The 12,865-nt window shown below is 39.5% G+C and overlaps 2 protein-coding genes across 2 annotated transcripts in view; one reads left to right on the top strand and one right to left on the bottom strand.

The window, feature by feature from the left end:
- Positions 1-1,679, bottom strand: part of CCDC82 (coiled-coil domain containing 82) — a 30,179-nt gene extending 28,500 nt beyond the window's left edge. The window contains exon 1 of the mRNA XM_012000957.1: positions 1,632-1,679. The gene's annotated coding sequence lies outside the window, so the exon portion shown is untranslated. The remainder of the gene's footprint in view (positions 1-1,631) is intronic.
- Positions 1,680-2,247: 568 nt separating this feature from the next.
- JRKL (JRK-like) lies at positions 2,248-5,813 on the top strand. Its single transcript, XM_012000958.1, has 2 exons — positions 2,248-2,326; positions 2,729-5,813. The coding sequence occupies exon 2, from the start codon at positions 2,896-2,898 to the stop codon at positions 4,468-4,470; it is 1,575 nt and encodes a 524-aa protein (XP_011856348.1). The 5' UTR covers positions 2,248-2,326; positions 2,729-2,895; the 3' UTR covers positions 4,471-5,813.
- Positions 5,814-12,865: the final 7,052 nt, after the last annotated feature.

The raw sequence follows: 12,865 nt of genomic DNA on the forward strand, positions 1-12,865 counted from the left end.
TTAAAAAAAATCATGTAACTGAATTTTACTGCCCATGAGTTAGACCAGAAACTTCTAGAAATTATTATCCACTAGGCAAGAAAAGAATGCAAAAGAGATGAATATTTGCAGACTTCCCTCTATCATCTTATTAATAACACCAATCGCAAAATTTAAAGGAGTCCCCAGTGAGCCCAAGTAAAATTTCGAAGAAAGGCAGTCCCTGATGAGAAAATTATTTTGGAAAACTGCAGAATTTGAATGCCCGATGCAACATCTTTTATTTAAACAAAATAAATCAGGTTTCCTTGGGCCAATTGCCAAATTGCCAGAGTCTCTCATATTTGAAAATGACCATTTATACCAGTAAGATCAAAAATTCTGTTACTGAAAAGGAAAGATAATTTGAATATGTTTGGCTCTTCTTTTTAAATTGTAGGCAGCTTTACTATATTAGCTGGGAACGGAAGAATGATAACGGAGGGAAAAGGTGAGTGAACCTCGGAAGAGAATGTGAAGGAAAGCTAGTTTGATGGGTAAGATGCCTCTTGGTCTTTACAACCTACTCAAAAAAGAACCCATGCAAATGAATGTTACTTCTGTATATTCTGAACACACACTTAATTTCCTGAAATGAGAATTTTATCGAGCTTCTGTAATGATACCTCACCTTTAAGCAAAGAGAAAAACAGACTCCAAACAGAAAGCATTAAATAAGTGAATGAAGATGATTAATACTATCACATCTTTGTGTTTCATGGTTAATATAAGGTGCACATACATAGCTATGTTATCTGCCAAATAATAGATATTAAAGGCAATAATCCATATTACTTGTGTTCTTTCTCTAACACAGTACCTCTATAGCTAAAAGAAAGTACTTTGATGATGCCATTTGACTTTCTCATAAGAAATATACTTCCTTCTAAACTTTGAGGTTAATTCATACTCAAGAAAAGATTCATTCTAGAAATCACCTACTTGCTGTATAACAATGCAAGTGGTAGTTAACACTTTAGAGATTTGAAAGGCAGTGGAACCTGAAGTCATTATTTGAAATTCCACCGGGAGGGATCCATTTTGTGTGTAAAACATCACTCCTCTTTGATGTTTTCTTTTATGTGGCAGTTTGGAGAGCAAAGATTAATAAGCCGAAAAATAATTATTGAATATCTACCAAAATGCAAGTACCTGCTTGGAACTGTGCTGCCACCAGATCAAATAAACATGGTCTCTGCTCCCAAGCAGCTCACAATCTGATGAAATTACTAGGGACACCAAAAACAAGCCAGCATAATACACGATTTGAAGGCTACAGTGTATGATTATGATCAAGTTCTTATCACATTGCTATGAATAAATGTATCCTGGTTCCTCTGTTGGCAGGAAAACAGGACAGCAGAACATGACAGAAATAGGATATGAGAAAATAAACATAAAGAGAGGAAAGCCTATTTCCCCCACTTAGAATCACAGTCCAACAGTCCACAATTTCGCAAAGTGGATCCCGCTGGAATGGTATCCGGGATAACTATATTATTCATTAAAATCCATTAACAATGGAGGTTAATCCAGCAGGAATGAGCGGTAGACAGAGGAACAGATCCTCTCAGGAATTAACACCCGGAAGGGTGATTTGCATGATTACAAACCTGTTTGGCGGGACGCAGGAACGCAGCGCCTGCTAGCCCACTAGTCCGTCACTCCACTTCCAGGAAAGCACAGTAGCTAGAAAACCATACCCTCAGGCCGAGCTTCGCGATGACGCGCGCAGGACGATAGAAACCCCCAGACCCCAAAAGGGCTCTGCACGGAGACAACAATTACAAGGGTTTGCAAAGGCCAGAAACCCGAGAAATCACCAACCGAGCTCCCCACATCCAAAGCACCTCCCCAAGGCGGGAATAACAGGCACCGCGCCCACTGCAGCTCAGCTGAGGAGGAGTGCTAGAGGCGCAAAGGGCTGACTGGAGCGCTCCGGCCCACCCAAACAGCGCCCGCGGGAATTTTTCTCTTGGCCTGCCAGGAGGCACGGCTTCCCCCGCCCCTCTAATAAACCATTAGCAGTGGGAGCGCAAGCCAGTCTCAGCCCGGAGACAGGCCCGCACAACCCTCGCGCTCTCACCTTTCAAAGCGCCTCCGCCTCCGCCTCCGCCCCCGCCCCAGGCGCCAGCACCTGGCAAGCGATGCTCCGCCCGCTTCCGGGAACCGAGGGAAGTCCCGCCTCTGGGTGGGGAGAGGGGCGGGGCCGAGCGGCGGGAGGGAGCGTCTTCCGGGAGCGTGGCTAGGGGCGGAGCGACTGCCGCGCGGTAGTCAGGGAGCTGTGCGGGTCCTGGTTGCAAGAGAGGTGGGGAGAGGGGCCTGGCGGGCTTTGAGGGACTGGGAGGACTGTCCTGGCTAAAGCCGGCGCGGGAAACTGGGGCTGCGGGGCGGGAGGGCCCTGCTGCTGGGGAAGGAATCTAACATATCCGTCCTGAGGAAGGGTGCCATTCCTTGACTCCTTGGCTCTTCCGCTCTCTGCCGTAACTTTGGGGTGTGGCAGGGGTTAGTGACGGGCGGTTACCTGGGATCTAGACGTGCAGGAGGTTCGTGGCCACGATGGGGCTATAGTGTTTCTCGCGGCTGCTGGGGTAACAAAACACATGCCTTTAATCCGGATTATCCGCGGTGACATGGGGCCTCCGCTACTGCCCGTATAAGTTAAAGGCCTGTTCTCTCAAACTTCCTCCTCTTTCACCTTCTTCTGCAGTCTGTTTGCCAGCCAACCCCAGCCCGGGAGGGGATCAGGGCCACCAGGTTGCTGGTAAGGTTGAAAGACTGAGTGTATTAAGACTGTTAAAGTGAGCCTGTGTAAGAGAAGGAAGGATTTTGTGGATTGCTACTTTGTGAGTGTGGGGTGAGTCCCAGAACCTCGCTATGTCGGGGAAACGGAAGCGTGTGGTGTTGACTATTAAAGATAAGCTTGATATAATAAAGAAACTTGAAGACGGAGGTTCTTCCAAACAACTGGCAGTGATTTATGGAATTGGTGAAACAACAGTTCGGGATATAAGAAAAAATAAGGAAAAGATTATAACTTATGCAAGCAGTTCTGATTCCACAAGTCTTTTGGCCAAGAGGAAATCTATGAAGCCATCCATGTATGAGGAATTGGACAGGGCAATGCTGGAATGGTTCAATCAGCAAAGAGCAAAAGGGAATCCCATATCTGGACCAATTTGTGCAAAAAGGGCAGAGTTCTTCTTTTATGCTTTGGGAATGGATGGCGATTTTAACCCCTCTGCCGGCTGGCTAACTCGTTTTAAGCAGCGGCACAGCATTAGAGAGATTAACATTAGAAATGAAAGATTAAATGGAGATGAGACTGCAGTGGAAGATTTTTGTAACAACTTTAGAGATTTTATTGAACGAGAGAATTTACAGCCTGAACAAATCTACAATGCAGATGAAACTGGACTCTTTTGGAAGTGCTTGCCTTCTAGAATTTCAGTAATCAAAGGTAAATGCACTGTTCCTGGGCACAAATCAATTGAAGAAAGAGTCACAATCATGTGTTGTGCCAATGCAACAGGTTTACACAAACTTAAACTTTGTGTTGTGGGGAAAGCAAAGAAACCTCGCTCCTTTAAATCAACTGACACTTTAAACTTGCCAGTCTCTTATTTCAGCCAAAAAGGTGCATGGATGGATCTTTCCATTTTCCGACAATGGTTTGATAAAATTTTTGTGCCGCAAGTTCGAGAGTATTTAAGATCTAAAGGCTTGCAGGAAAAGGCTGTGCTCTTGTTGGATAATTCACCAACACATCCAAATGAAAATGTCCTAAGGTCAGATGATGGCCAAATATTTGCTAAATATTTACCACCTAATGTGGCCTCATTGATTCAGCCTTCAGATCAGGGAGTCATAGCAACAATGAAGAGAAATTATCGTGCAGGTCTTCTCCAGAACAACTTGGAAGAAGGTAATGACCTGAAATCATTCTGGAAGAAGCTAACTCTGTTGGATGCACTTTATGAAATAGCAATGGCATGGAACTTAGTAAAACCAGTTACCATTAGCAGAGCATGGAAGAAGATTCTCCCTATGATAGAGGAGAAAGAGAGCTTGGACTTTGATGATGAAGATATTTCTGTGGCTACTGTGGCTACCATTTTACAACACACCAAAGGATTGGAAAATGTGACTACTGAGAACCTTGAAAAATGGCTTGAAGTAGACAGTACTGAACCAGGCTATGAAGTGTTAACTGATAGCGAAATCATCAGAAGAGCACAAGGCCAGACAGATGAATCCAGTGAAAATGAGGAGGAGGAAATAGAACTAATTCCAGAGAAACATATTAATCATGCAGCTGCTCTCCAATGGACTGAAAATTTATTGGATTATCTAGAACAACAAGGTGATATGATTCTACCTGATAGACTGGTAATACGTAAACTTCGAGCCACCATCAGAAATAAACAGAAGATGACAAAGTCAAGTCAATAATGTCATTTCAATTTTATTGTTCTGCTCATTGTGTTTGTGACAAACTCTGCAATATGGCTTAATTTTCTTTGTGTTCTAAGAATTCTCAGACTTGGTCCTGTGAAATACAGGCACAAAATGTATCTGAAGTGGTTTGAGGATTATGTGTTTTCATCATCTGCGTCTTTTGTCCTTTGATTTGTACAGCTAATCAGAAGATGATACCGAATAGATATAAATTACATGTACACATGTCTTCACTTTTTAGAATATGCAATTATGCCTTCTGTAACAGTGGCATTCCCTAAATTTTCTAGTGAAAGTTAGAGATAACAGATTGAACACTTTTCTGAAATCTTTTGCTTGATTTATGAAGGCTGCCATAGTTATCTTTTCTTGTGTTAACCATCTTAAATGATGTTTTGTATATTTTAATAGACTGACAGGATGAAAGATTTATATTATTGGATTTCAGGATGATTTATAATAATTCAAAAATGAAATTCAATAATGGGGAAATAATTATGAATTATAGAAATTATTTAGAAATCATGCCTCAGTTCTCTTGCATTTGTGTGGTTTGCAAGAGGGGGAGCTTATTCTGGGAAATAAAGTAAATATGGGAAGTGATTGCCAAATGAAAGGGAAACTATGGGAAAACTGATCTATAAAGAGGCATTGTGATCAATTCATTTATAAGAAACTGGGAAATAAAAATCTGGGGAACTTTAGGTTATTTATACAAAGGGAATAAATAGGCTGATTTTAATTTGGTAAGTCGATCTTTTTATGAATTTGGTAATAGTATAGGTTTATTATTTATTCATCTAATTTTATAATACAGGTTTTGTAATGTTACATGTGATGATATGAGCTCCCACCTTATATGGGGGAACATCTTGGGAATTTGAGATTTAATAAGTTTTTTTAGTTTTTTTTTTTTTTTTTTTAGTGTTTTTTTTACTGCATACTTACAAATGTCTATCATTTGAAAAATATTGTCATATCTGGCCCTTTGATGAAAAAAGGAAATTACAATAATAAAGCTTTTATGATTTTAAGTAAGTCATATGTTTGTGTCCTGTTTTATGAAGAAAGCAGAAATAATTACAGAAAGTGCCATACACTGAGGAATATTATTGTTTATTATTTTGATACATGTAAAAAGGGATTAATCTGCTAAAATGTAATCTAAATCAGAATTTTGATTTTTTTTGGTAAACTATATTTATTCAAGACATTGAAACTACTTTGCACATATTAATATTAATGTAACTTGTAATTTAAAAGTAAAATGTTTCCATGCTATTTCATGTTTTGGCCAAACACTTTTAAACAGTAAATTAGAATTGTTCTCTATTAGTCATTTTTTAAAGGTTTAACATTTTTTGTTAAAATACTTAACATTTTATTGTGCTTTCTGTAGAATACTAATACTTCAAAAGTATTTTTAGTTTTCCATAATTTCTCTTATTTTCATGATAGATGTCTACATTTTTCAGAAGATGTGTGATGAAAGTGTTTAAAAATTAGGTTTATTGCATGAATTTCCTAAGTGTAGAGTAGGAAAAACTATCAGAAGTTAACATACATATTGAATCAGATAATGACATGTTCTGTTGTCAACTAAACTGTATATAAAATAATTTTTCTAAAATGAAAATATGTACTACAAATCTTGGAATTTCTGTCTGGATTTGCACAGTTTTTAAACTTAATCATGTCAGCCCAGTGCAGCTGTTTCATTGCCACCTAGTGGTAAAACTAACATTGCTGTTAAGCTGTGTGATTTTAAACTTGAATCCCCAGTAAAAAGTTCACTGTTTTGTGGCCATGAGTGTGAATCTTGTGACTCTCTAGCCTGTAAGAGACTGCTCTTCTTTGGTTTACAGCTATTCTCTAAAATCTGCCAGCACTGGTACTCTAACCCTGTTTTTTATCCTTCTATCCTTAATTATAAAGGCTGATCAGTAGTTGTAGTAGATGATGCCAAAAGCTATTTGGGTTCTGTATATGCCCCCAAAGTTGTATATCCTTAGCTCCTAATTCCTATTCTGTCAGTGCCTTACGAGAGTCTGTGTTTGGCATTCTACTTATCCATTAAAAAATTTGCCATTGGCTCATGTTCTCTCACCAGTTTCACTAATTTTTTTCTCATTGATATGACTTGACACAATACTCTCAGAAAGCCAATGACAGTGCAATGTTTCTTACATTTCCAGTAGTCAAGAATTTTGTGAGAGTAGATATACCTACACAAGATCATGTAGGAAATTATAATGTTGCTTTTTTTTCTGAGAGATTTGGGCTTTTTTTGTGGTGGGGCCGTTGTAGAAAGTTGAATTCTTTGTCATGATGAAATCCAGTAAATCAAAAATATATTGAGTTTTACTATATGCTGAAGACTGCCAGCTGTGGTGGGTCTAGGAAAATATAAAAGAAAGGGAAGAGGTTGCTTTCCTTGAACATCTTGAAATCAAGGTGAAAAAACTATACATATTTGAAAAAAAATACCCAAAACCATCTGGCTCAATTGTAAGCTCATGTAAAAGAACCAACATAACAAGATGTGAACTATGTAAAAAAATCATCAAGATTTAGTTGCTTATTCATTTCTCCACTGATTTCTATTCTGTATACCCTTTACATTTTAAGCTATGCATTGGTCTTGATTTTTGCTGTCCCTGAGTAACTTCATCCATTTCCCTTACCTGCATGTGATCCAGTCACCCTGTCTGGCTCTATGATTTATATATTCAATTGATAAACAGGACTTAAGTCTAGAAGGGAAATTAAAATTGTTGCTTTGATTCCCATCTATAGTGAACTCTCCATTAGCATCTTTAGCATCCTAATGTCAGAGCCACCTAGATGGGTTTTAAGAAGTTCAAATAATTATTTAACTCAGTGTCAAAAAATAGCTACCTTGGTCTGAAGTAGCAAAATACATCATTATTATCTATATCTGTTCTTAGCCTTTCCTAATGTATACAATGCCTTTTCTTCTCCCCATTTCCTCCAATGAGCAGTTGTAGTGGTTTCTTTTCTTTTTTTTTTCTTTTTTGGTATCCTTATTGCTACTTAAGTACTAAAATTTAGTTTATGATTCAGCCTTAAAAGATCATCACTCAAATTCTTTAACTTCACTTAGATGTGTACTCTTAACTGTTCTTCCTATTTAAGTCCATGACAACTTTTCTTAGTAATTAGTTTCAGGCAGTCCTGTGCAATTAGAAGTTGGGATGGAAGCCGCCGGACTTGGGGGCTCATGCCTGTGGTCCCAGCACTTTGGGGGACTGAGGTGGGAGAATTGCTTGAACCTGGGAGGTGGAGGTTGCAACTGTCTCTTATACACATCTAGATGTGTATAAGAGACAGGCACGGGCTCATGCCTGTGGTCCCAGCCACTCGGGAAGCTGAGGCAGGAGAATGGTGTGAATCCAGTAGACGGAGCTTGCAGTGAGCTGAGATCATGCCGCTGCACTCCAGTCTGGGCGACAGTGTGAGACTCCGTCTCAAAAAAAAAAAAAAAAAAGACGTTGTGGTGGAAGAATGACCAATAGATAGCAGTTGCTTCCCCAGTGACACCTAATGTGAAAATGAGTGTCTGTAGTGCCTCCGATTCTATAAGAATTGCCATATTGTAAAGCGATTCTTGTGGTTGTGTCTCTTAATACTGGAATATGAGCATCTACAGATCAAAGACCGTGGGATCAATGTTTTGCAGAGTAGTATATATTCAATAGACATATACTTAAGAAACACTAATTGTATATCTTGTCTAAGACACGTTTTAGGTCATGTATGGGATACATGGCTAAGACTATCTGCATTCAAGAGATTTACAACGGAAAAGAGGAAACATGTAAGAAAGGGAGAATGAGTTAAGTGTTACTGGAAGAATGCAAATGAACGACTAATTCTGATGAGTGGCATAAGGAGGTATAATTTTGATATGAGAAGTAGAGATGGTAACAACTGAGTTGGCCTTCGAAAATAATATTTTCATGATGTTTTGTAATTCTTAAGCTATTTTTGTAGACCTGGTTCAATGTCCAAGAGATCATCGAAAGGATACATTTGGTTGGAAAAGTAAACCTTAATTTAATCTTAGCTGCAGGGATGAATCCATTTGTTTAACTGAGAAGTCTTACTGAGGCTTTGCTTTTTCAGTCTTATTTCCTTCCTACTGTTTGTAGTCAGGAGAAATTGTTTTTGAAACCTACAAAAGCCCCCAAATTTCTGGACTTTCTCTTTGGTATTTAACTGAATGCCAAAATAAGGATATGCTTTATTTTGCTTATAACTGATTAATTATTTTCTGAGCGCATTTCTTTCTTGTATTGTTTGCTAAACATAGCAAGGAGCAAGTAACATTAATTTTCTGGCTCTTTCCAGCCACTTCCTCTAGAGAAGGGCTTCTTAACTTCAGGGTTATCATGATGCAGATAACTCTCTGTTGTGGGAGACTGTACTGGATATTAAAGGAGTCTTAGCAACATCTCTTATCTCTACCTTCCTCCCTGCTCCAGTATGACAACCAGAAATGCATTGCCAGATGTCCCCTGGGAGGCAAAATTGTGCCTGTATGAGAATTACTGCTCTAGAATCACAAACTTAAGAGTCAGTGTGTTTTCCGAGTTATTGAAAGTAATATTTACAACATTTTTCTTACCACTATTCCATCTTTCCAGTGCCTGCTAGTTATATCCTTGATGCACATTTCCTACTCACTAATATAATACCACATATTTGATTATCACAACAGCACCCCACTTCAAGATACCTATTTCTCTGTTGATTTGGGTAACTGTAGCTGATGAAACCCCCAAATTTTAGAGGCTTAACACAATAAGTGTTGTTTATCTTTTTCTCTTAGTGGTCTTATGATATAAAGCTTTGTCAAAGCATGACTTTTTTCAAGTGATTCTTGGACCCAAGCGCTTTCCATCTTGTGATTTTGCATCTGCTAAACACTTAGAATCCTCTACATCCAGGTGGCAGTTGGGAAAAGAGAGAATACAGAGCGCACACTTGTTCCTTAATGCCCTTCTTTCAGAAGCCATATACATTCTTTCAATTCACTTTCTATTGGTGAAAACTAGTCACCTGGCCCTACCTTGACGTGGGGTGGGGGTGGGATGGTGTGATGGGAATGACTCCCTAACGAGGCAGCTGCTTCACAATGACAACTTTATATAATTGAAAGGGAGGCACAAATGGTGTTGAATAATTAACCCTTTCTGAAACAAAAATAGGTACATTACAGCAGTTATTCTCATAGAACCATTCAGGGAGCTTTTGTAAAGAATATCAATACATGAGTTTTACTCGCAGAGGATCTGATTTACTTGGTCTAAGGTGACTATGGTGTATCTTTTATGTATTTTTTTAAGTTCCCAGATATCTCTAATAATGCAACCGGAGTTGAGAGCCACAAGATTACCAATTTTCAGGGCAAACAAAGTAGATGTGGGAACAAAAAAATAATGGGTTTCTTTGATGGATCATGAAATCAAGACTATGTATAAAATAATAATGGGGAAACTAACTAAGTGCTGATTTACTAATGTTTTTCCCCTCCAAAACTCATGTTCAAATTTAATTGCCAATCTGATGGTAGTGTAAGTTCTAGGTGATTAGGCCATGAGTGCTCCACTCTCGTGAATGAATTAACACTATTATAAAAAGGACTTTTGGGGGTGAGCACTCGCTCACTCCTCTGTCTTCCACCATGTGATGACTCAGCAAGAGGGTCCTCACCAGATGCCAGGGCCTTAGTTTTGAATATCCCAGCCTCCAGAACTGTGATGAAGTAAATTCTGCCCTTTATGAATTCCCCAGTCTCAAGTATTCTGTTATAGTAGCACAATGGACTAAGACAGAAATTGGTACCAAAGGAGTGGGGTGTTGCTATAACAAATATCTGAAAATGTGGAAGCAGCTTTTGAATGGTTTTGAAGTGACTGCTGGAAAAACCCTGTGTTGCCATGAATGGAGCATTAAGGGCAATATGGGTAACAGCTCAGATGGAAATAAGGAATATCTTATTGGAAACTGGAGGAAGAGCCATCTTTTTATGAAGTAGCAAAAAACTTGCCTGAATTGTGTCTATGTCCAAGGGCTTTATGGAAGGCAGAAATTAAGAGGGATGAACTAGGATATCTGGCAAAAGATTTCTAAGCAGCGAAATAATTGAAAGGACTGTGAGGCTTCTCTTAAGCATACATGGTAAAATGCAAGAAGAGAAATGATTTAATAATGGAATTTATAATCAAAAGGGAAGCAGAAGGTAGAGAACTGGAAAATCCCTAGCCTGGCAATGTAAAGAATGAAAAAGCACATTTAGGAGAAAAAAACCAAGACTGTGCTCAAGGGACAGTTGCTAAAGAGATTAGTATGGATAGAAGGAAGCCAGGCACTATTAATCAATACAATGCAATAATCACTCTAGGTGGCATTTCAAAGATCTTCAAGGCTGCCCCTCACATCCACATCACAGGCCCTGAGCTCTAGGACCTTGAGGGCAGAATAGTTTGAAGGGATTGGCCTGAGGCACCTTCCAGGAACTTACCACCCAGGGCTCCCTGGGCTCCCCTTTCCCTGCATTCTGGCTTACAGAAATCTTTGGCTATCCCAGCTGTGGCTCAAGCAGCCCAAGGTTTGGCTTAAGCTGCCACTTTAGAGGGCACAAGTGGTAAACCTTGGCAGTGTCCACATAGTGCTAATTCTACAGGTTCACAATGCAAGAGTTGTGGAGGCATGGCTTCCTCCACCTAGATTTCCAAAGATGTCATGGAGAACTTTAGGGTGCGGGCAGAGACTTACCACCAGCAAAGGGCTGTCACAGAGAGTCTCTACTAGGGTAATGCTTAGTAGGGCTACGGGGGCAGTGCCATGCTTGAGATCCAGTAGAGCCACCAGGGTGCGGTGCCAGGCTGGGAAAGCCACCAGCACCTGACTCCAATCTGTGAGAGCTGAACTTTGGGCTGTGTTTGGTTGGGGTGGGGCTGCCTTCAGCTTTGGGGGCCCCATATCCACCCTAGTATGTCCAGTCAGGACATGGAGTCAAATATTTTTCTCAAGCCTTAAGATTTGATATTGTTTACCCTGTTGGGTTTCAGACTTACTTGGTGCCTGTAACTCCATTCTTCTTGCCTATTTCTCTTTTGCAGTGGGAATGTCTATCTTATGCGCGTTCCATCATCGCACTTTGGAAGCATATCATTTGTTTGATTTCACAGGCTCACAGCTGGATAGGAATTTACTTCAGGATAAATTGTACTTTGAGACTCACCCTTATCTGATTTAGCTGACATTTAGATGAGACTATGGACTTAGACTTTCTTTGAAGCTGATGCTGGAACAAGTTAGGACTTTTGGGGGTATTGGGATGGAACAAACATATTTTGTTTATGAGAAAGACATGCATTTTTGTGGGGCCAGAGACAGAACACTATGGATTAAATATTTGTTCCCTATATAACTCGTGTTAAAATGTATAATAATTACCAATCTAATGGTGTTGGGAGGTGGGACCTTTAAGAAGTAATTGGGCTATGAAAGCTCTACCCTAATGAATGGATTAATGCTGTTTTCAAAAGGGCTTTTTGGGAGTGGGCACTCTGTCACCCTTTCACCTTCTGCCCAAATGGTGACACAACAAGAGGGCCCTTGCCAGATGCTTGCACCTTGATTGTGGACTTCTGAGCCTCAAGAACTATGAGGAAAAAAAAAATTATAAGTTACCCAGTCTCAAGTGTCCTGTTATAGCATCACAAATGGACTAAGACAGTATGCATCACAAATGGACTAAGACAAAATAAGCACGTGCATGTTTCTGTATATGCATTTGTGTGTGTGTGTATGGGAGTCATGCAACTGTGGTATCAGAGGAAAGAACGTGGGACTCAACTATATTTGAGTCCCAGTTCTACCAATTTTCATTTTGAGATTTTTCCATATGGTTCATTTTACAAGTACCTATTCTCGCTTCTTGTATACAATAATCTTCTTTTATTTGATCGTACTAATTTTACTTATTTAAAAGTTATTTTTTGATTTCTATATTGTCCCTGTCCCTTCTCTACCATTTATTGAGTTTGCAGTCTTTCATAGAGTTGATACTCCAACATTTAGTAATTTTTGATTGTGCACTCCTAACTGCAATTGCTATACCATGAAAGACTACAGTCTTCGCTTCTACAGCACATATCGTGGGAAGTATAAAAACATCTGCTAAGGTTTGCTTAGAGCCACTTATAGGATAAGGAATGGATATTATATCTTGCCAGATGGAAAACTTAGGATCTGGTCTTCTGTGCTTGGGTGCTCCCCATTTTTTCTGACTTTTTACCAGCTACAAGAGGTATCCCCCTAATAATTACACCAAGCTCTGCTCCTTCCTGAATATAGA

Source organism: Mandrillus leucophaeus, unplaced genomic scaffold (genome assembly GCF_000951045.1).
Source record: "Mandrillus leucophaeus isolate KB7577 unplaced genomic scaffold, Mleu.le_1.0 Scaffold643, whole genome shotgun sequence".
NCBI classification, from domain to species: domain Eukaryota; kingdom Metazoa; phylum Chordata; class Mammalia; order Primates; family Cercopithecidae; genus Mandrillus; species Mandrillus leucophaeus.

Coding starts and splice junctions, on each gene's coding strand:
- JRKL (XM_012000958.1), top strand. CDS start 2,896: ATGTCGGGGAAACGGAAGCGTGTGGTGTTGACTATTAAAGATAAGCTT.